Source organism: Cyprinus carpio, chromosome A12 (assembly GCF_018340385.1).
Source record: "Cyprinus carpio isolate SPL01 chromosome A12, ASM1834038v1, whole genome shotgun sequence".
Lineage (NCBI taxonomy): Eukaryota > Metazoa > Chordata > Actinopteri > Cypriniformes > Cyprinidae > Cyprinus > Cyprinus carpio.
This window is the reverse complement of record NC_056583.1, coordinates 22,459,284-22,484,865: the sequence shown is the minus strand read 5'-3', so window position 1 is coordinate 22,484,865 and position 25,582 is coordinate 22,459,284. Positions and strand designations below refer to the sequence as shown.

The following is a 25,582-nucleotide window of genomic DNA, read 5'->3' as shown; positions in this document are numbered from 1 at the left end:
AGTCTGGAGTCAACGTGAAAACTTTTGCACTTACCACATTTGGGTGTATTTTACTAAATCAATGCTATAGGGCTACTTTGGTTCTTTTATTTTCATACACGGAGAGCTTTTGTGCATGAAAAGAAATATTACTTTTTTAGGATGACAACGTTTCTTCTTCAAAATAACTTCTTTACTTTTAGAGTTATTTCTTTACCTAGCTAATATAAGCTAATTCATTTTATATGTATGTGTCACTTTTAATAACTTTTTCCTTCCAAAATACTGTTTTGAAATATTAGACTTTGAAAATATTGCAAAAATAAATACTGTGGCAAATGGATTTCTGACAGAACATGCCATTTTATCGTCCTCCCGAGAAGAACCCAATCCCAAAATTTTCAAAATTGGGCCATGAATAAACACTATTTTATTTCATTTTATTTTATTATTATTTTTTAACAATTTCAAATAAAATGTGTGGAATTGTCCTGCAGTGTAATCTTAATCATAAATTGAATTAAAGAAACAAATGAAAAACATGTATATTCAAATGGAAAACTGTTTTTTTTTTTTTTTTGTTGTTGTTTATTATTATTATTAATTGTTATTTAAATTAAGTTGATTTTACCTTATAATAATATTTAATATTTATTATTATTTAGTTTAGTTTTAGTGTTGATCAAGTAAATATAGCCTGTGTACGTTTTAGAGACTATGGATAATATATTTCAAATATGATGTGGTCATGAATTTAAATTAAAATTTAAAATTTTTACACTTCTGTTATACTGCACATTTTAGATTATTATTGTTTTTTATTAACAACAACAAAACAATAATGCAATTCACACTGCAGGACCAATGAAATTCACAACTGAAAAAAACAAAAATACTGCAAAAATGTAACAAAATAAACGTATATATTTATGCAGAAAAAAAGGATATTTTTTTTTTAAGAATCCATTTGTCAGATATAAACATATATTCATCACCAGTACCTTTTCACATAACAGTAGCAGTCCAATGAAAGACACACCGTCACCGTCCTTGAACTCCCCAGTACTCAAAAACTGCATTAGGCATTGTAAACTGATTCAGTAAGCGTTGTTTAATGGGTACTGGGAGACTGTTAGCGGGGGGCACTGCTCCATCCCAGTGTCCTCCTTTTATTCTCTTTGTGTATCTCTCTCTCTCTCTCTCTCTCTCTCTCTCTCTCTCTCTCTCTCTCTCTTTGAAGCAAAGATTGATTCAGCAGGTCATGTCCGTGTGCTTTACGTCTCTTTACTGAAGCGTCACAAAATGAGGCCACAGGAAGCTGGTTAAGTTGTCTGCGTGCAGATTGACTTCTCTTATCTTCAGAAATATGGAAATGTGTGGCGGTTGATCATTATTCAGGGTACTCAAGCATAAGGTAATGCAGGGAGAAAGAGCAACCGATGTGCAGACAGAGAAAGAGAGAAAAGAGACAGACATTATTTCTCACTTGCTGCCTTCAAATCATATTGGAATGATGGTATTTATGAGGTGAGCTTAATGGCAGCTGCTCAGTATGCAATTTGAAATGTTTTGTTTTTACATCATGGATTTATTATTATTTTTTATGTGTTGAATTTATGTTTTTAAAAAGAGGCTGCAGAGCATGACATTGTGTCACGACCGTTGCAGTGTTCGAAAAAATTTTGCACGCTCAAAGTCGAGTGTGTCAACGACTTTATATGATTATAGCAGATTTAATGCCCCTGACTCCTGGAGAAGAATAGTGGTAACAAATACCAGAAAAAATACTGCTAATTTAGTTGGTTTTATGATGTGACAGACAACATTTCACATCATTCTCTGTGCCTAAATGATTCATACAAAGCATAAAATATAGACCAAGCATAAATTAGTACCAAAACATCTTTTTTTCCTCACCTAAATTAGAATACACCTCTCAGCAAAATTCCAACTTCTGAGCTCATAAGTATAAACTTCCCAAGAGGACTTGAAGGCAACAATGGAAAATTACTTCTGCGAGAGAAAATCTAGTAAAAAAAAAATGCATCTGTGTGACACTCAGATAAATGAGATGACTATCATCATGAGGTTTTTAACCGTATAAGCAAACCTGAGTTTTGCATCTGAGCTTTTATATTGAGTAAAATCAGACTGATAAAATGGCAGTATTAGTGAGCCACAGACGGGGGTGGATTCTTTCTTTTCCTGTGGCCTGACATTGTAACTTGAGTGCTACATGGGTATTAAACAGATGGCAGTAATTCAAAATTGCATTACTTCAAAACCGAGCCTTATCAGGTTGCTAATTGCATGCAATAATAATTACTTTTTGTCTTCCTTTATTAGCATATCCGCACGACTTCTTCAGAAGAGCGCTGATTGGTTCACTGGCTAAGGCAGGTTGGATTAAGAATGCCCTGAAGCCCTCTGGCCACCGCTGCGCTCTGTACTCAAACAGTTTACAAAAATTGAACTGAGTTTACAGTGTCAACAGAATATGCTAATCCTCAACGATAAAATGCCATTAACAGCAAGCTGTTATGAGGGATTTTAATTTGACATGCACATGCAAAAGGCAAGGTCCCAAGATCGTTAGTGCGGCTAACTCCCTCATATTTAATTACTGCCTCTATCACAGGGTCTGGTAAAATATGGCCATGATGCGAAATGACCCTTAATTAGATCGGCAAAGACTCTAGACAATTAATCCTTCAGCCCCTTCGTTTGTGTGTATGTGTTAGTGGATGTGTTATTCTGAGACTCTGCTTAATTAAAAACTTGCAGATGCTTGCAGCAGCACAGGAAAAGTTCCCGTGAGGGACAAACTGAGATGATAGACCCTGCCTTCCTTCCAACTGCTCTTTATTTTCTGGCATTCATGTGGTTGAGTGCCTTACTGGTGGCATCCTTATCCTCAAAGATGGACGAAAGGGACCGGAAAAGCTGTTTCGTCAAGAGACTTGCACTGTCTTTAGGGGTCGAAGTACAATGTTGATTAGAGTAATCACCTCATCAGCGGTCCATGAAGCAATTTTTTGTAATGAACAAATTATGGGTACAAAACAACTCATTAGAGTTTTTCGCAGTACCAGAATTTCAGTAGCAGTGCAGTTTAAACAATTTTCAACACCAATTTTTAAGTAACAGTAGAATGAATGTGTTTTGGAAGTCCATATCTCACAAATGTTACTATTTTTTCATAGTAAGGCCTTTATGTCTTTAACACTTTAACAGCATCAAGGTACCACTTTTTCAGTCTGTATACTTGTGGAAAGTATACATGCATGTGTAGGACATTCACACTTAAACTTTCCTACAAGTCCTTTGACTGAGGTAGTAACTCATCCCCGAGCGATCATCCTCGGCACTGTGAGAATGTAATTCCTCATGTTCCGCATCATGACACATGTGTAACATGTATGATATATAATGTTTGTGCAGGTGACGGAATATTCAAGGCAGAGCCGCTTTATATATTGTCAGACCTTGAAAGAGAAATAGTGCAGTTCTAGCTCTGGTCAGGCAGGGTCTCTTTTTGCAGAAGGGTCCTTGAAAAGCTTCAGTCTTGGCCTATGTGGCATTAATACATTACCCAAGAGAAAGAAGAGACACAGACTCAGAGAATCCTGTGCAAGCGAAAATCCTTCTCAGATTTGATAATCTTGCATTTTTAATCTCTTAATCTTTGGTAGGAACCAAAAAGGTAGGCTGGATTAGTGTCTTGAGAGATCTTTCTAATTCTGGAGTATCTAATGTCATGGAGTAAGCCAGTCATGCAGTAACTTAACTCTACAGTACATTAATTTTGATAGACATGTAGGTGCATGCACTCAAATTTTAACTATAGCTTCTTCTAGGCGTACATAAATATGTGCAAATGCATGTAGATATAGCTCTCTCTCTCTCTCTCTCTCTCCTCTCTCTCTCTCTCTCGCTCTCTCTATATATATAATATATATAGCTCTTCTAGGCGTACATAAATATGTGCAAATGCATGTAGATATAGCTCTCTCATATACTCCTTAATAATTAGTAATTAACATCAAAATTGGCTTACAAGAAAATACATACAGAAATATGAGGAAGGATGGCAAATATGTGTGTTTCTCCAGTGGTGACTGGCTATAAGGTTTTTTTTTTTTTTTTTTTTTTTTTTTTTTTGCCTATGAAGGTCTTTTACTAAGTTTTTACATAAATGGTTTGAGCATATTTCAACATAATGTGTCCCAAAACCATCTAGTCTCCGATGTGTTTTTTCTGCTCTGTTCTGCTCTGTCAGTGTTACAGGTCTTGACATCCTATGATACAAAGGTGTTTGGATGTTTTATTCATATGTTTATATATGGATGTCCCCCTTGGCAGAATCAAGGAACCGTTTCCCACTTTGAGTAGCACAGGGTGGGGAAGCGAAAGTGTTCAAGGATAAACTTGGCCTTTTGTTATGCAGTTTCAGCTAAAATGCAAATGCTTGCCCTCACATAGGTATATTTTAAACACAGTTTGAAGAGAGAGTCGTCCCCATTTTACAAGCCTTAATCTCTTAACAAGTTGTAGAGGGTGACAATCATTCCTCTGTAAAGCAAAGATATATGGGTGTTCCCTCATAATGGTTCAATTTCTCCATATAAATTCACACAGGAGAAGTCTTTAATAACTCAGTTGTTTCTCAAAAATGGCATTAAATGAAGGCCAATGGAAGGGGGGAAAAAAGTTTATAAATGTGCTTAGATTTGCCAAGACATTAAAGTGTCAAAAGTTTTTGTGACACCTTATAATCAGAGTTATGCGATCTATAGAGTTAACATGAAATTAAAATGTAATGCGTTTTCTTTTTTAAAATACATGTTCCTGATATTTGTGACCTTTTAGAAAAAAATGTTCTGCACCTCTAAAATGGCATTCACTCCTGGGTGAGGGTGTGGCAAATCCTTCTTATGAAACTTTTTCAAACCCTTCCCTCCAACAATATTTAGAATTATTCATGTGTAATGTAATATGAGTAGAGTTTTTCAAAAAACTAGAGGAGATGTGTGAGATTACTTAAAAGAAAAATTCCCCTCCCATTTAATGTGATTGCCTTGTATTGGAGAAAAACAGTTTAGATAATAATAATAATAATAATAATAATAATATAATAATAATAATATAATATAATAATAATAATATAATAAAATAAATAAATAAATATATAAATAAATAAAAAGCTTTCCTTCTTGGGAGAGTTTGATTATTATTATTATTTTATTATCTTTATTATTATTATTATTATTATTATTATTATTTATTTATTTGTATTATCTTTTGTCTAATACATCAGCTTATGGAAAATAAATGCTACTTCTGTTGTGTACAAAAACGATAAAACAAATTGACCAACATTGTTTTTTATTTATTTATGTATTTATTTATTTTATTTATTTGCTCTCTGTACCTTTTTTTGTCATGTCTGGTTAAATGTAAATGGGTTTTTCTCACATTTCTTTTCAATGCTGAAACAATCTAGTAATTGAAATCCCAAGAAAAAAAATAAAAATAAAGCCGCCCATAAAACTAACACCAAAACAACCTTTGGCAGTATTTTTGACTGCAAAAAACTGATCTTTTCAGTTTCCATTTCCAGTAAACTTGCATTTCAAAAGTTCTAATTTATTTAATAATTTAGTGTTTGACAAGCTACAATAAATGATTTCTGTTGTTGTTGTTTTTTTAGTTTTTCTTTTTAAACCTGCATCTTCAGTGTTTTTCAAAGTGTTGCTTTTTGGCGATCTGCATGACGCACGACACCAATGGAGAACAAACTGATCCCAACACAAAATCTTGGTTGCAACAGTTTTTGTTTAGCCTTTCTAAAAACACCATTTACAGTTGAAACTCGGCATGCACACATTCATGACCCTAAATAATTAATATTCACCGGTTTTCAATAAGAAAAAAATAATTTAACCAGTATTCGGAGCAGTTTGAAAATCAAACGATAAGTGGGTCAAATCGACGCCCCAACACAACAGAAGGTTCAATATTGATTAAGATTGTATGATTCTACCACTTATCTCATTTGTTTTTCATTTTTAATTTAAGAGAACACATGAGACCAAGTGTGTATCTCAACCAAATGAAATATAAAAACAGTCTCCAGCGCTATAAAGAGCAACTACTAAAAAAAATAAAAAAATAATAATAATAAAACTGGGGCGGCTGCACTAAATCATTTTTTGGTGGTGCAGTGTTGTCCAAATGGACCTGATTAGAAAAGTGCAGGCTGGAGAAAATTAAGTGATTTATTGAACGACTAACAAAGGCACTGTTCATATTACACACAGCCAAACAAACACACTGATTAAAAGCTCTTCAGTGGAAAAAGGGATACGTTTAATCAGAGACAAGTCCACCTTACTAATTGTGAATATAAAGCTCGGTGGTGATTGATGAGTTTACTTTACTCTTTGACCTCATTCTCCTTCGCTCCTTCTCATACTCCCTCCATCTCCCTCTCCTTCATTCTGTCTCCCTCCCGCATCTCAAAGACATTCTGTCCTGTCATTGAGGGTTTTTTTTTTTCCATCCCACCTCCATCCATCCTGACTATTTTACACTTAATGAGACTTGTCTTCACTCATTTTGCTTTTTACAGCAATTTTGGGTTATTTTACTCCAGGTAATATGATTGCAAACATTATATGGTTAATAGACCCATTAAGTGAATCAAACTTGCATGCTTTGAGCTGGTAATAACTTTTCAAAATTATGCTTTTATTTGTATGATTATTTAAGTCTAGAAGGTGCAAATTTATGGAAAAGCCTTTGCAAAATTTGACTTTTTTTCTCAAAAAAAAAAAAAATCTGGAATATTCTCTCAAGTATGGACAAAATGCTCAGTTGCTCTCTTCTGTCAGGGGGAAAAGAAAAAGTTAAATTTGCTGAGGTTTCCAAGGTTACAGGGTTGCTGTTTGAGCATTATTCAGAGGTAACAGTCACTCTTTTTAATGGATGCTGCTGTACAAGTGTGAGACTTTTTATTTCAAGGTGTCATTTTTTTTTGGAGGGTATTCTGAGTGCAGATGCTAAAATCCAGAAATAATAAGGTTTTTTGATAAGCGATGATTGAAAAGACAGTAAAAAGTGAATGGATATAAAATCCATTAGTAGAACATATATTTTTGTGTTTTTAGTCATTGCATGGGGTGGGGGCTGCATTCTTATTATTATTATTAGTAGTATTATTAGTATTAAATTTAAAAAAAAAAAATAATAATAATAATAAAATCTTGTTTAAGCATGTAAAGCCTAAAATATGAAATATTACTTTTTTTTAACAATTAGACACAATATAAATAAATATAATAAAGTATCATAAAGTAATATTTAGTAATGTAATATCTAAAATTTTATATAATGATAATAAGATCCAGTTAAAACTGAAGGCTGTGCAATGATAATTTAGGCATAGAAATTTGTGTATCAAATATGATACCTTTATATTACTTTATTTTTGCAGTGTAAAACTGAACTCACACTATGCAGAGACACTCTCTCCTCTCTCTTCAAAAAAGAGCTTTGATAAAGTGAGGAGGAGATGTTTCTTCTTACTGTCACACTGCTTTGCCTTTTAATATTTTAGCTTCATTTGTTCGGTGGGCTTGAAATAGTTGATATACAGCTGGGATTCAGTTTTTATAAGTGGCACTTAAATTTAATTGATAAAGTTAATACATGGCACTCTGTTATAGCACTCCATACCCTGTGTTTTAGCTGGCTGGTCTTGGCTCTATTGACCCAGTGCCACTTTTTGTTTCCTGCCATTAGTGAGGGCTTGACTGAGCGTCAGTGGAGCTGATGCAGAGAACAGAGTGTGATATATTAGGCCTGTGCCCAGCTAAGCCAATGGCCAAATTAGAAGCCTGACTGCAGGTTAAGTGAAATTTATGTTCTCTTGTGTAGCTGAGACCAAATTTGGAAGCAGCAGAGCTAGAGTGTAAAAGGAATGGGGTTGGGTTCAGCAGTCCTGATTGTGTAGCGTTTGGGATTTCACATTGAATCCTGTTTAATTTGTCATGAGGTGTGTGTGTGTGTGTGTGTGTGTGTGTGTGTGTGTGTGTGTGTGTGTGTGTGTGTGTGTGTGATCCCAACAGCACCTATTATCACAATGCCATTATTACAACATCAGCAGAAAGCAAATTACACACACACCAAAATAAAAGTACAAAATAGGAAATATTTCACTTTGAAAAAGTGTATTTAAGATGTGTTTAGTTTGTTTGTTTGTTAGTTTGTTTTAAAGATGTCCAAAGATGCACATAATGGATTGCTGTTATTATTTTTTACATACATACACAGCATTCAAAAACTTTGGAGTCAGTAAGACATTTTATATTTTTTAGATTTTGTTTGTTTGTTAGCCAGCTTGGATGTATTAAATTGATCAAAAGTGACAGTGAAGGCTTGTGTATTGGCTAGGCGAAAAATACATGAAGCATTGAAATTACATTGCTCCAGTAGGGTATTGATTCTAAATAAAGAATAATAAATGTTTCTAATAATTAAATATATTCCCTCAATATGGGGGGGGGTACATATTTAAAATGTGTTCAATTTTGTTTATAAAAATGAAGCTTCTAAAATGTTTTAGCTATTATTGTAATTTAAATTAGTGCTCTCAAGATTAAAAAAAAATAATCCAATCACATATTTTTTCTGAAATTAATCATGATTAATCCCACCTAACATACAGTTTTTAAATATACTTTTATGTTGCAAATAATTTCACATTCAGTCTCCAAATTATGTCTTTATTACAACAAGACACTATATTTTTTATATTTGTTTAACATCTTTTTTTTTTTATCAGTGATACGAATACTACTGATGTCTCTAGGAAATAGTGATGAGGGTTTTTTTCCAAATATTTAACCATTGACTATAGCCATTCAACATTACAGTATAGATCGGGAGCTTTAATATTGTAATATTTATAAGACTTTAAAAAAAATTACTTCTAATTTGCCCTTCACAAGGGGGGAGTTAATTTAGAGGGGGGGGGGGGGGGGGGGGGGGGGGGGGGGGGGGGGGGCACATAAACCCCATTATAAATAAATGTCATATTTACCTGTGCCCTTCAGGAAAAAAAAAATAAAAAAAAAAAAAAAAAGAAAAAAAAAAAGACAATAAAAATAAGAAACTGACAAAAGTTCAAGACACAGAAATTCTGCAAAACAATTAAATATAGAATATATTCCTTAAAGCTACAAAAGTTATTGATTTCCTCTTTTTTTCGTTTTTTTCGTTTCTTTAAATTAACACACATCACAGGCAGCTGGTTATTAGGTTATTTTTGGCTGCTTTAAGAGCTGCAAAATGGAGTATCCTAACCCCTTTTTTTTCCCCTCTGATCGAGGTGAATCCAGAAAAAGCTGATTGTTTTTTTTGAGAAGATAATGTGTAGAATAATTGATTCAGATTATCTGTGGCTGCAACTGATTTTGTTTTTGAGCTTCTACCATAAAGTATCATTAGCTTGTCTTCTGAATGGAGAGTTCTAGCCCGTGTGAGCTCTGACCGTTCCGCTAATTACTGACTGCTCACCTAAAAGTGCTCTGTTTACTTACAGAAAATGACAGTTCACTCCCGCCGACGACCCGGCTGTGCAATCAGCCCACGCTATCACTTTAAATTACGAATTAATTTCAGCATCGATGTTTTGTATTACCAGATACAGTTTGCACAATTCTTGGCCTCCAACAGTCAAATAACCGGGAATGAGTTTCACCCCTTCATGGGATGGTGTGATTGAAGTGGTCTAATGTCTTTTGTGCCATTTATCTCTGGTAATTTCCACTGACTGGGCTGCCAAGACAATACTGCGGTCCCTTGTAATACACTTTTATCAGATTATAACTTCATAATCGAGTCTGGGATCTTATTTGTGCGCTGTAATGTATTTTAAAGTGTTTCATTTTGTGTTGTGTTAGCTACTCATAGTTTTCGAAATTGCCTTGAATGATCATTAGGCCAGCTGAGATGTGACTACCAAAATGCCACGTACAATATTAAGATTAAATGAAGGGAATTTTCTTTTATTCAAGCTGCACTTTTCCTCACCTAATCTGAGCCCGAGAGGGAAATTTGGTTGCTCAGACATTGATCTTTTATAACTCGGGTTCAGATTTAAGTAACTTTATCTACAATGTTTCTCCTAAAAGTCTTGAAGAATTAAAACAGGCACTAATGAGCCATTCAAATCTATCTATCTATCTATGGGATGCACAATATGCCTTTTTATATATGTATTATATATTTTACATGTACACTACCATTCAAAATAAATGTTTGTTTATTATGAAATTATTAGTAATTCATAAATATTAGTGATAGTGATATTTAATGAGATTAGTTTGTATACAGCTAGGATGCATTAAGTTGATCAAAAGTGACAGTAAATACGTTTTTTTTTTTTTGTTTTTTTTAAAGTTCCAGTTTCCATTAAATGTTATTTTAAACTTTCTGGTTTAAAAAATATTTCTTGAGCATCAAATCATCATGTTGAATGATTTCGGAAGGATCATGTGACACTGAAGACTGCAGGAACCATGCTAAAAATTCATAGTGAATTCAGTATATTCAATGGAATTGAATTGGAATTGATCAGATGATGAAAAAATTTTTCATCCTGGAATGAATCCGAACCTGAATGCAAGTTTGCTATGAAGAGAGTGCCAAAGAAAAAAATTGGTTGCTAGTTCAATCATTTCTGTACTGATAATTTATGCACAGTAAGACCGTGATGTTTATTAGGCGAGTAAATAGGTTTGATGTTGAATTCTTGTGCATGCATGGCTCAAGGTATAAGCTTTTTTGCTTGCTTTAGTCTGTGCTTGAGTCATTAAACTGGAATTTGAGTGGATCACAATCTGACACTTATTGGATAGTGACAATAAACACTCAGGAGAACCAGAGCTTGCAGCGCTATTTTTTTTGAGTGTTCTGTCAATGTTTTGCCTTATCACAAAACCAATGAGCCTTGAGACACCATGCTTAAGCAGACTACTTGTGTGCAAGAGCTCAGACAATAGGTATCCCCATGGGTTCACATTACGCCTTCCTGAAACATTAACCGATCTTGTCCATTTCTTGCCAGGCTTTGGGAATGACAGTATTGTGACATTATTTAGAGCTTTATTAATTAGTATGTGCGTGACGTGCATCTAGAGGGCATGCAGTGCAGTCAGACATCCAAACCCAACATGTGCCAGTTTTGTTTTCAATCTCTGATCACGTCTCATTTCAGTTCCCAAAGAGAGGGAACTGTCAGCAGCAAAGACTTAAAGAAGTCTTGAAAGAGCAGATGGCATTTAGATATGTAATCTGCAGGAACCATTGTTTTCTAGAAATGTCTTGTATTTGTCATTAAGGATTTTTGAGAGGATGATAGTCATCGGCTTCGAGAGCTGTGCAATCCTCTTTCTATCAGTTAAACAGGTTTTTTTTGGCTTGCAACTTCTCTCTCCTCTTTCAGTCGACATTGCAGTAGTGTAAAGATCTCATGTCAACACTTTGAATGATCAAGATGACATCCAGGCAAATACATAATTCAGTGCCACATACAACAGTAACACATCCTCATTTTCCTAATATATCATCACTTTAACGGTGATGTGTATAATGTTTTGATGTTAAATTCTTTCTCCTGTTTCAGTTTAATGTGCAGAAACAGTTCTAAGTAAGAAATTGGTAGGTTGACTTCCTGAAGAGTGCGTATTTACCTAACAACCACAGAGAGCAACCCTAGCAACCACCCTAGACCATTGCACATGACAAAAACCACTCACATTTTTGATTATAATGAATGTACTTATTTTTGTAAATCAGTACTTAAAAGGTTTCTAGATTAAGGTTTTGTTGAAAGATTATGTGTTTAATGAGCCCCTGGTATTGAATATACTGTAATATATTGATTCATATCAGTAGTCACCACACACAATGTTTCCTTGTCTCTCATTTCAGCTACATTCAATTCAGACAAAGGCGACGGTTCAGTGAGGTTCATCCTTAGTGGTGAAGGAGCAGGGAGTATCTTCATCATCAACGAGGTAACGGGGGACATCCACGCCACCAAAAGTCTGGACCCCGGGGAAAAGAAATCACATTATGTTCTTCACGGCATCACGCGTCGACCTCAACACCAACAAACCCCTGGAGCCAGAGTCAGAGTTCATTATAAAAGTTCAGGATATTAACGACAAACGCCGCCCAAATTCTCCAGACGGACCCTTTTTGTCCATCTGTGCCTGAGATGTCAGAAATTGGTGAGATTTCCTTGGTTTCTCTTACCTTTTTTTTGTGTGTGTGTTTGTTTGTTTTTTTGTTTAATCCAGCCTTTGGCTTTTATGCTGTTGTATTGTGTTTTGCGGCTGGAGTTCCCTCAGGAGACCGACAGCTCTTAGAGAGCACTATGTGCTTGTGCTTTCTCCAGAATGCTCCACTTCCACTAGGAGAAAAAGTGAAAATATATACAGAAAGAGAGAGAGAGAGAGATTCCCTTACAGCAGGGTTTCCCCAGGGTTTGCAAACCCCTAGGGGTTTGTGATGGAACTGCAGGGGGTTTATGAGATTGTGATAGAAAATACTAATGTGGAATTAGTTAATACATTAACTTATGAGCTCAATTAAATTTGTTTAATGCTGCTAAATTTAACACAGTAACGTTTTAACCTAATTTTGTATTTAACCCTTACTTGCATCGTGTTGCTTCTGTGAAAAAAAATCAATTTTTCTTCACTTGTCCTCTAAAATTATTATTTTATTAAGCTCAAATTTTGTAAATTGTATGATACATATACAGTACATATATACATATATGCATAAACACACACACACACACACACACACACACACACAGATGGGGGAATTGTATTTTTAATTGCCTATTTTTTAATTTTATATAAGCTATTAAGTTAATATTATTAATTAAAATAATCATATTTCATTTTTGCAGATTTGGGTCAAGTTTAGTCTAAGTGTGTGCATTTAAAGTTTTGGGTTTAGTTTATGCATCCCTTGTTTTTTCAAACAGTTTGATGAATGTAATGCAAATGTACTGATTTTTGGATAAGGATGCATTGAGTAATTACATATTTCTTGATTTCTTTTTCATACAATGAGCAAGGGAGGATTTTAAGCACCAATGCAAAAATAATAACAGCTGAAGATGCACAGTTCTTTTTATAAATTTGTTTATCAATGTATTTATCTTCCTAGAAAGTAGTTATATTTAGATTAAATGAGGTATGAACCAGTGCTTTAGAGCAACGTTTCTCCTGTAAAACTCACCTTCCAACCCACACACAGTATGTCCCTGCTGATTTTCCAGAAAGTTTCTGTTATGTTATTGATATATCAGAAGTGAAAGATTTGATGTAATATGTAGAGCATGTCACTGCAGCACATGTTTCTCACACTCTCTCAGCCATGCCAGATATATTTTTGGATCTCTCTGGGAGTCGTGAAGGCTATATTCCTTGCTTGCATGTACAAATGAAATATTCTCTCTTATTCTGGCAGTGTGAAACACTTCTCGGTGAAGATGATGTCCTGTGTGGGGTTTAGAAAGCTTTGTTTATTGTTTTTATTTAGGTCCCAGTTGGCTGTTTGCTGTGTAGCAACGGAAGCCCATGCAATGATATGTGGTATCGTAAGACTTAGTATCAGCTGCAATCAATGTTGAAGCAGTTTATTATTGCCTGGCTGTTGTCCATTACTGTTGGCGATTCATGTGCAGAAGTGGGTTCAAAATCCCAATTACAGATGTCTTGGCGAACACGCCGCTGTTATGTTAGAGCTCTACTGTTCGTTCACATCAACCATCATAGATTAGTTTTTCTCTCGAGGTCCAATGCTCTGCCTTATAGTCTCATCTGGTAGATTTGTTCCTCTTGTTAAAAAAATTTAACTATATATATATATATATATATATATATATATATATACATATATATATTCATATTTATATATTGTAATAAATCATCATGATTTTGTTAAAACAGTTCAATTGTAAAAGTAATTGCTAAATTGTAATAATTTTTTATAATTTTATCATGATAAAAAAATAGTCAAAAACAGTAACCATAATCTAAAATATTATTAGATATAGAAAATGTTGTAATTATTTGTGTCATTGTATTGCAATTGAAAATATTATGACTTTATTAGTTATTTTTTTTATTTTTTATTTTTAGCATTATTTTTAAGGTATTATATATACATATTTATATGATAAAGAATGCTGTCAAAACAGTAATATTACAAAATATTATTAAAAAATTTTAATAAACCAGTTTTTTAACCACTTTTAATTTATACATATATATCAAACTGGTAACATCAGAATGAGCTTTATTCACCAAGTGTGTGTAAACGTAAGGAATTTTTTTTTTTTTTTTTTTTTTTTTTTTTTTTTTTTTTTAACGAGCTGTAAAATATTATTGTAACCAATATTTAAAAAAATAAAATAAAATACTGTAAAAGAGTATTGCCAGTTGAAATGTAATTTAAAATCATAATAATTCAATACTACTTTTAAAATTATTTTACAAATTGCATACCATCAAAACAGAAATATTGTAAAACACATATTGCAATTTAAAATAACTATTTAAAATAGTTAACAATTAATCTTAATTATTCCATTATTACTTATATTACATACAATTTTCAATTGTAATAAAATTTTACAATGTTACTACTATATATTCTACAGTGTTCATGTTAAAATATATAACGTAATATCTTGGTTTAGGTATATTTAGAAATTTTTTTACTGGAAAACTAGACAAAAACACTCATTAAGAAAAATGATTTTGTTCTGCAGTGCACACAGATCAAGGGCACATGTACCACAGAATGTGCACTGTTTCACTGTTAATTAACTCATCTCCAGGTATCCACTGTGGGGGTTTATTTCCGTATTTTGGTTTGGTTTACTTGTATCTAAGTAAACAAGACATTCAACATGGGAATAGCACTCAATGTGTTTCCATAGGGATATAAACTATCAGTGCAACCAGTTTCATAATCATTCCATTTGGAAATGTATGACTAACCATATAACCCATAGTTGGTCTGGCAGCACAGCACCACCTCAGTTTGGCAGTCTGAGCTGGAGGAACACATGCTCAGTCGATTAGTATTGATGGGATGCAAGGAGGAGAGATGCTGTGGTAAAAAGATCGACAGAAAAAGAGGAAAATGAATAATTAGTCTTGTTTTCCTTCTTATACTGGCGCTGAGCGTTTGGAGGCCGTTTATCTGTAAGCATCTGTGAGCAGACTGAGTCCGTCTGGACGCTCACACTTATGCCCCCATGCAGCTCTAGTCCACTGCTGTCAATATTCCCTGTGTGTTTGAGTGCTCTGGATCTAATTGTGTGTTGATGGTTTGTCTCTGCCAGTCTGAATTGATTGACTGGATACGAGCCAGACCTTTAGCCCTGAGAGACTGATAACAAGAGCTGTGAAAGAACAACTACTGCAAACAACCTTCCCTACCTATCTATCTATCTGTCTGTCTGTCTGTCTACTTATTTGTTGTTCCATCCATCCATCCATCCATCCATCCATCCATCCAGTATTTATATAATCAAAACTTATTTTATTTTAACGGCTTATTTTAAGCAGTGTGGCCGTTACACCTAGGGTGTGCATTATTTTTCTAATAATCCACGTTCGTCAGCCAATCAGATTCAAGCATTCAATCTTTGTTTGTTTTGTTTGTGTGTAGGCAGATTTTAAAGATTAAAAAAAAAGTCCAGGTCAAATATCTAAAAATATCTTGAAACTGCATGAGATATTTAGACTTTTTTTCAGAAATTTTATATTGAATATCAGTGTACTTTTAAATGTAACTAGTGATTATTCACTAATGCAGTAAGGCAAAATACACTTTAACTGGAAAACAAGTCAAGTAGACAAATGTGCACCTATGCCAGCCTGGAAATTCATGCTGGTGTAAGCTGGTCTTTCTTAGCAGGGTTTCCTAATAAAGTGGCTGCTGAGTGTTTGCAAAACCATTTAAACAGCAGAAGATCAGTATTGACTTCTAATATTACCCAGCTTCCCACTTAGCGGCTGCTGCTTGCGTTGCATTTTACTGTAATTTTAATTATTTATTTTTATTATGGGTAAGATTTTGATTAGGAGTTGTGTAAAACTCAATATCTTTATTAGTGATAGAAACATTACTCCCTCCATACACACACACGGTCCATCTGCTGGTCCTGGGAGACACTCTTGTCAGAAAATTCTAGACAAGCTGTTTCAGCAACTTTCCAGCTGCTGCTAGAGTCTGATAGAAATGGTTTTCACTAATGCTGAGAGCTGGATAGAGTACAGAGAGGGATGAGATAGCTCATTTTAACCCACTGAAGCTTCAGGATTAGAACCAAAATTACGCTTATCTGAAGCTGTAACAGTAATTGCGGCTATCAGGTCCTTTATGCTGTTGAACTATGCAGAAAGCAGTGAACGTTTGTCTCTCACAAGTGCATTACGCTGAGTGATGACTGTAATTGAAAAGCTTTTGAAAGTCTTTGTGGGAGAACACGGCTTTTCGACTTTACTCTGGCTGGGTCTCACCACAAGAAAACACTGCAGAAAATCATGTTATTAATACGTTTTTGTTGTTGTTGTTGTTGTTTCATCAATGGGGTAATGGAATTGATATTTATATGAACTATATAAACAATGAACATGTTATTTTTATTTTTATTTTATTTTTTTATTATTTTCAATTTGCCCTGCCTGACTTTTTCAGTAAGATACATAAAAACAGAACAGAAAACTTTTATACTAGAATAAAAATTCTTCAGTAAAGAGAGACAGTTTACCACAGCAAGGGAGACTGAGAAAGATAAAGAAGGAAATTCAAGATTTTGCCTCCATAATCCTATTTTATGCCTCAGCCCTCAAAACTGCATTAAATGTTTTGTGGTGTTTGCAGTTGGTCAGCATCAGACAGTGCAGATGGATGGATTGAACCCGGTGAGCTGTGATGAAAGTGAGAAAGAACAAGTGCAGATGAGAAATGTGACCTGAGTCAGCATGAGGAATGAGAGATCTACTGTCAGCTGAAAAAAATAAATAATACAATGCTAGAAAGACAGACTGTAAGTGATGGCTGAAATGAACAAAGACAGAGCAGGGAATGAGAGGGCTTAAAGTACACAGAGAGAGATTACAAAGCACACAACTGCTTTTCCAGCCTGTCTTTAATCTTTGTTGATTTAGTATGGGCAGAAACAGTAGAGAAACTCTCCTAGTTTTTGATGGAATTGTTTTAGGTCTCCATGAAGATGATGTGATGAGCACACAACTGCTTTTCCAGCCTGACGTGACATTCAGCCAAGTATGGTGACCCATACTCAGAATTAGTGCTCTGCATTTTTAACCCATCCGAAGTGCACACACACAGAGCAGTGAAACACACACACACACTGTGAACACACACCCGGAGCAGTGGGCAGCCATTTTATGCTGCGGCGCCCGGGGAGCAGTTGGGGGTTCGATGCCTTGCTCAAGGGCACCTAAGTCGTGGTATTGAAGGTGGAGAGAGAACTGTACATGCACTCCCCCCACCCACAATTGCTGCCGTTTTGTGATTTGGAATCAATTTTATTCTGTTGGGTGTCGGACTGTGTATCGATTTGGCAAACGTTTGATTGGGAAAGTGTTTGAGGAATCGTTCTGTACAGTCCACTTGTGTTTGTATTTAATTATCCCCCTGTTCTAGTGATTGTGACCAACAATTCTAGTAATTGCACACACAAACACAAACACTTATTTAACACACCTGATTCATGTAACCAGCTGCTTAGAAGCGAGCTCCATGTAAATTTGTTTATTCATGGGAACAGATTTGAAGAAATGTAGCATTACATCACTTTCTTACCAATGGATCCTTTGTATGAATGGGTGCCGTCAGAAATTGGATAGAATGGGATTGATAAAAACATCACAATAATCTACAAGTACTCCATACCACTTCAGTCCAGTCCATCAATTAACGCCTTGTGTTTGTGATAAGCAAATCCATCAAGAAGTTTTTTTTTGTTAGTTTGTTTTTTTTACTTCAAACAATTGCTTCTGGCTAAAATATGAGTGTTCTATCCATATTTCTTTCTCCAGTGAAAAAGTATTTTCATCTGAATCAGGAGAGAAATATGCACAGATTAAGCTGTTTACAAGCTAAAAAGGTCCAAAACAGTTCTAAACAAATATGTCTGACTAATATTTTGGCCAAAACTGATGGTTGAAAATGTTAAAATGCTTCATTGATGTATTTGTTAAACATGCAACTTTTTGCTTATCATGGTGTAAATTTATGAAATATATGGAGTTGTGTGCATTATTGTGGTGTTTTATCAGCTGACGGCATCCATTCACTGCAGAGGATCCATTGATGATCAAGTGATGTAATGCTAAATTTCTCCAAATCTGTTCTGACAAAGAAACAAACTCATCTACATCTTGGATGGCTTCAGGATGGGTAAAATGTATAGAAAATTTATATTTTTCGGGTGAATTCTTCATTTGGTTACATACATACCGCCCTTCAAACAAACAACAGCAATAGTTTATTCTTTCTCTTTCTGCAGGTACATCAGTTTTTCAAGTCACAGCGACAGACGCAGATGACCATATGGAACTGCCCGGGTAAATTGAAACAGTGCACGGGTGGTTGTACAGTGTTCTGCATGGACAGCCGTAATTCTCCGTCGACCCCAAATCTGGTAAATTCATGAGATCTTTTCATTGTGTGTCTGTGAAGGTGAATCAATAGTGCTTTTATTGCTTGCAGGTTTAAAACTGCTTCCGCAATTCGTCAAGTAGATGTACAATTAAAAACTATTCTCAGGATATTTGCCCTAGCTTGTCATATGAGTTGTTCATATTAGACTGTGAAGTTTGTTTCTCAGAGAACAGCTGTGAGCAATACAATACACCACCGGTACCTTTCACTGTTCAGAAATAGAGCTTGACATGCGTGCTGTATTGTTTGGATCTCAGCTGCTTTATAATGGAGAGCTTCCCTGGAGAATGAGGTGGAGAGAACATTGTGTAAAGGCTTTCAGGGATAAAGACAGACGGTAGGAGAGAGAACGGGATTCAGAGTGCTTTGAGATGGATTTGGTGTTCATTAGAGGTGGACATTGTTTGAGGGTTTTTACAAGGAACCATTAAATGTTAACGGAGACACAGTTTGTTTTGTGTCAAGAAGCAAAAGTTAAGATAGCGTAAAAGGATGGCAAGAAAGAAAGAAATTAAGGAATGAATGAGAAAGACAGAAAATAAGGAATAAAAAGAAAAAAGAAGGGGAAATAAAAAGGAACAAAAAGCAAAGAAAAAAGGAAAAGAAAAAAAGAAGCAAGAGAGGAATGAAAAAGAAAATTGAAAGTGGAACAAAGGACAAATAAGTAAGGACAGAAAGAAAGGAAAGAAATATAGTAATATAATAGAGAAGGAATAAAAAAGCAGGAAGGATAAAAAAAAGAAAAGGTTTGGTAAAAATAGGGTGAAAAAGAAAGCATTAAAAAGAAAGCATTAAACTAAGGGAAAATGGATAAAAATAAATGAGACAAGGAAAGACAAAGAAAAAGGGTGGAAGGTTACAACTGAACAAACAAACGAAGGAATTAAGGAGAACAATAAGATGGAAGTGTCTAAATAAGAATGTAGTGATAAGGCAAGAATGGAAAACAGACGATTAATAATGGAAAGAAATTTATAAAGAATAGGGAAGGGGGAGAAAGAACAAAAGGAAGAAAATATAGAAAAAAAAGAGGGAAGTAATAAATGAAGAAAGGATGAAACCAACCATTTCCCAATAGATATAATAATGTCCTGCACTGTGTTAAATGAATAGTCTCTCACTTGGATATGTCAGCATAAGGAGATAAAATGGTTTGCAAACACTTTACCTTTAAAGCAAAAAAAAAAAAAAACATTTCCACACAACCTCTGACATTATGCATGTCAAATCTTCAAGTAGTTGCAGCTGACATGCTGTTGATTTTCTTCCATTTGTCATAAAGGGGAAATATGTTGATGCTGTCCATGGTGCTGAAATGCTCCTTCGTCCTATTATCATAATATCAGGTGCTGTCCATGGTGCTGAAACATCCACATTCCACTTCTTTACCTCTCTCTCATTGTATACAAGCACCTACAATGCATCCCGACATAGTGATGACCACAACATAATGATTATTTTGAGAAATACAGCTAGAAAAGCATAATAAAAAGTCGTTCATGGTAATCACAAGATATCTCAGGGTCTTAGCACAGGCTCTCGCAAATCTCGTCCATCAGCACTGACAGACTAGTGCTTTGATAATGCAGTCCACCAGGTTTGTAAACTTTTGTCCTGTAGTAAAGACTAATGTAGCATTTTTGTGGAGAAACTGTGAGGAATTTTGTTTTGCACAGTTGTCAAGAGCATGCGGGCATATCAATGACTTTGGTGAGAATTTTTGGAGATAAAAAGCTTAATGGAATTGTGGCGAGAGACAGTATCAGTTATGCCAGACTGATTTATTTTAGATGGTGTTCAAGGACTTAATGCCATTCAGACAGGAGACATGAGAACCAATTGAGAGGATTGTGTGAGGAGGAGGAAGAGACCAGAAATATTAGCCTTTCTTTACTGTATTGTCTGTTAGTAATACCCCACTTTCAATCTCTCACAAAATACCTTTTGGAACATTTAACACTGTAGACACAAATATACAGTGTGAAGATACAGACATAAATATTTGAAGATGCGTAAAATTAATATACTGAGATGTCTTTTTTATGATTTATCTGAACATTTTAGAAACAAAATACACATTGAAAAGGGAAAGAGAAAATAATAGTAATAATATTTTATGTATGTGTGTGTGCGTGGGCAAAATTGTTAGTCATGAAATCCCTGATGTCGGCCCCGCTGAAATTAGATCGCCAAGCACTAAATACCATAAACATGTTTTTGCAGAGTTGAGCAATGTAGCCAATCACAGACATATCTGTTGATTTCTTGAATGTAGTGTCATATCAGAAACGCTGTGTCATTTTGCACACTTGTGTATCATCTCATGACTAAGTACAGATGCGATGTAAATAAGAGATTCATTGTGCAGTTTAGAGAGCTTTGTTGATTATAATGGAACTTTGTGAGATCACAAGGAACAAAGATGAGTGACACTTTTTAGTGATCAGGGGAGTGTGCTTTGCGCACTTTATGGTATAATCCCTTCAGAATTTGAATAAAACTTTCGTTTTTTAAACACATGCACCCTGCAAAGTTTCAGGAATGACATCCGCATATTTATGTGAGACTCACTCTCTAAATAGCAATGATTGGCACTGAACATAAAATATATGTGAAAGCAGCCTCAGTGATTTAATTCTGGAACTGATCCTGGCCAAACCTTTACAGAGAGCGCACATCCCAAACGAGATCTAATTCATGGATCAAAAGTGTGTGTAAACCATAGACTGTAAAAAAAAATATGGACAACGTTTCTTCAATTCCACTATATAAAAGTGATTTTTAGCATCAAATTACTAGCTAAAACCAAACTTATCACAAAAATTAACAATAGCATTGCTAACATAGCAGACTCATCGAAAAATATATTGGCATAATCTGTATTAAAGAGAAAATAAACACTTCATCCGATGTGTACGTGAATAAAATAGCCTTGACAGCCTTACTAACTGATGTTCAACAACTATTGGCTTTGTTCTATCTCACCAGACTTGTGTGTGTGGGTAGGTGATGTAAAAGAGGAAAGCAGGCATTTGGACCAAAGCACTGTGAGGCAAGGGAGGGACACAAAATGTTTAAAACTTAAAATGCATTGTTGCACCGTTTGTGTTGTTTTAATAATACTTAAAATTATTTAAAGTATAAAACATTATTTTATACAATGCACAGCATGGTTTTAATAATATTTTTAGGTGGGACAATCCTCTGATGTAATATTCAAAATAATAATAATAATTTATTTATTTATTTTATTTTATAAATAAAAAAATAAATACTCAAGAGTCAAATGTCGCCCGTGTGTGTGCAATATACATATACATTCTTAAACATCATATATACATATAACATAATGGTTATTTAGATTTTTTTTTTTTTTTTTGTGAAGTTCAGGAACTTCTGTCACCTTGCTCTCATTGCAGGCGGACATCTGAGTAAACTTCTAAAGTATTTCAAACCAGAAGAAGCATTTGCTAATGACAACTCTAATAGTTCTCAACGCCACACATTTGATCAAATGGAGTTATTGTTCAATTGTCACTGCAGGAAATGATGCCTGTCACTGACGTCTGATTTACTGTCTCTGACAGCTGTGAAAATTCAAAGTATGTGAGGCACAAAGATGAGAGAGTAGATGTATTAGATTGGGGAAAGCATTTTGCTTCTAGCGTGTATGTCAAGAGTTTGTTCCAGTGCTGCTTGCCGAAGCCCTGACCCAGTGATGTGGGTGTATATGCAGATTTCTAACATGTATTTATAAGAAGTAATGCCAATATTATGCATGATGCCCAGAGTCATGTTAGCACGACTTTTTTAGAGATTTTTCTTTTTGTATATCACTCCCTAATTTGCATCTTTGTTAAATACTTTCTGACAGACAGTTGAGGAAGGGCTGCTTTTAATATAGATTTTTCCTTGAATGTTTTCTGTTGTCAACCGCTGTATCAAGGTGTGTTGTGTGACAGTGTTTTTTATTTTCACGTTTTTTGTTTAATCATATCACAGGCAGGGTGGTTGAAACGCTTTTAGGCTGTAAAACCCAACCTTCATGTTAGATTTTTTTTAAAATATGATTAATCAAATTTGACCTCTGTTTAGCTGTGCCATCTCTGTAAATACTGTCTTTTCAAACAGATCCTCAAAAGGATATGAATGAATTTTCAGCTTTCATTTATATAGTTTTATAATAATTATATATTATATATAATATTTTATATTTTTATAAATATAATTTTTTTTTTCAATAAATGTACAATTTCTATTTCTATTTTATATTTTTATATTTTCCTTTCTCTTCTCTCGTTTTTATCCAAAATATGAATGTACAGTTATAAAGTTTTAGCAAAATTCTGAAATGGACAACTGTGGAATGAATCACAGGTTAAGAGTTTCTGATTATTGGTTTGCGTGTACAGTTTACTAGATTTTTGACGTCCAATCAGAAAACTCACAATTAGGAAGTCAAACACTGCTCATTTCCAACACACCTAATGTTGAACTCAGAGCTGCAGGTGAACTCAAATCATCTCTTGGAAATGAGATGCTATCACCTTCCTCCCTTCAATGCGCTGCTGAATGGCTTCACTGGTAATTAGCGGTTAAATGTTTTCTCTCAGGATGTCAGAGAACACATAAATAGACAACAAGTAGGATTAAAAACTTTAGATAAAGCACCCTAGGATATAGAATAGAAGCCTGCATGAATCAATTCAGCTGAGAGTGTGCTAGTCGATAGTCAATCTTGCTTTGATTATATGGTAAGTGCAACCATATTGTTTTGAGCTGGATGAGATGATTGTGGTCATTAGGTCAGCAGATGCACCCAGAAAGAATAACAAAGTCACGGCCAGAAAAGGACATGTCATTTAGGAGGAGAATGCTATAGTAGTAATATACAGTTTAATTTAGTTTAATTTAGCTCTAACTGGTGGCAGTTACAGAGGCACCGTAAACAGATGTTTAATACCACGGTTATGGCTTTGTGCTCAACAATCCTCTGCAATGCAGTACGAAGCAGTTAACTAAAAGCAATGGCTTTATTTCTTTATTTAGTTAGTTAATTTTCATGCAAACAGAGGAGATATTAATGTCAGGTGCTGGGATTTATTCTGCTCATAAACTAGCAGTTAACAAGCATTATGATTCTTCCTAATTGATAATTTGAATAATTCATTAGATGAAGGCAAAAGTGAGTGGTGTTTGCTGGTGCAAGTCTTAACATAATGTTTCTGGTATTGTAATGGTGGTTTGCTAAGGTGTTCTGTATGATTTCTTGAGAATTTTTGGTGCTCCAGTGGATGGAAATTTTAGTAGATATTTCTTGAGTTCCTCCTTCAGTACAAGTCAATGCCCCCCTCACCAGTTTAATCATCTGTCAATTTATTTGTCTAATTATAAGTAAGTGTTTGAGCAGAAGTAACACTTTCAAACATTCTGAAAATAAATAAATTATTAAAAAATAATGAAAAAAATGCATTATAGTTTCCAAAAAAATATTAAGCAGCAAAACAGCTCTCAACATTGATAATAATAGATGTTTATTGAACAGCAATCAGCATTTTAAGAATGATTTCTGAAGGATCATATGACACTGAAGGCTGGAGTAATGATGTTGAAAATTCAGCTTTACATCATGGAAATAAATCACAAATTAAAATATATTCAAATAGTAAACAGTTCTTTTAAATGATAAAAAGTTTTCACAATATTGCTGTTTTTACTGTATTTAACAAATATATGCAGTCTTGGTGAGCATAATAGACTTATTTCAAAAACATGAATAATAAATAAACCTTTGAACAGTGTAGTGTACCTTTCCTTTTCCAAGCTATGCAGTTTGAGGTATCATTAATTTCTGTAGCACAAACAGAGTTTGTTCAAATCAATATGAGCAACAGTAATAACAATGCTAATTGTCACAGACTTTGCAAGTTTGCCCTCTCCTGTTGATTTATGATTTGAATCCAAACATATTCTTTAGAAATAAAGTAAGCATTGTTCTGTGAAGACAGCTCATTATCAGCTAGTGGCAATGCAGAGGCTCAACACGTCCCGCTCGCTGGCACACAAAAAGCCAGACGTTAAGCTTGTTAATAAGTGAGGTCGGATCTTCGTCTTCCCCCTTTTCTTGTAAGAGGTTCCAGGGAGTAATCAGGATTCCCGATTTCAGAGTCCCTCGATATGAGGGTAAAAGCGTAGCAGTCTCTTTTCCTCGTACACACACACACACACACACAATACTCACCAGTTAAGTAGGCTAATTTCTCTGCTGATCAGGGAGTCTGGAGGGTTTCAGCATGTGAGTTTCGAGCTTCTCTGACACAGATCAGGGAGTCTCTAAAAGGAAGGATTAGTGCAACTTCCTGTTCTGATCAAATTAGAAAAGCACACCCAGTTTGTCGAGGCTTTCCAACATATAACCAACCCCTCCTGTTCTATTTTTTACCTCCAGAGGGAAAAAAGAGCACAGTAATGTTCTATGCAGTAAGTTTTTTTTTTTTTTTTTTGTCCATATGGGGTCCAATGATTTGAACACCACTGACTTTCACTGAACAGACAAAAGGAGAACAAGCATGAGTAAATGATGACAGAATCCTGTGTGTGTGTGTGTGTGTGTTGTGTGTGTGTGTGTGTGTGTGTGTGTGTGTGTGTGTGTGTGGTGTGTGTGTGTGTGTGTGTGTGTGTGTGTGTGTGTGTGTGTGTGTGTGGGAACTTTTTGGGTACAATCGAGTCCCAAATATAAAAAAAAAAAAAAATCCATCATATCACAGAAGTAAACTGCTCAACATCCTGTTTAACAGCCCTTAGCACT

General features: G+C 34.7%; 1 protein-coding gene across 1 annotated transcript in view; it reads left to right on the top strand.

The window, feature by feature from the left end:
- The window catches only part of LOC109073908 (cadherin-18), a 66,568-nt gene that overhangs the window by 2,953 nt on the left and 38,033 nt on the right, over positions 1-25,582 (top strand). Inside the window, 4 exon segments of the mRNA XM_042768065.1 lie at positions 11,992-12,128; positions 12,130-12,213; positions 12,215-12,278; positions 18,620-18,754. Coding sequence (XP_042623999.1) covers positions 11,992-12,128; positions 12,130-12,213; positions 12,215-12,278; positions 18,620-18,754 — 420 coding nt within the window.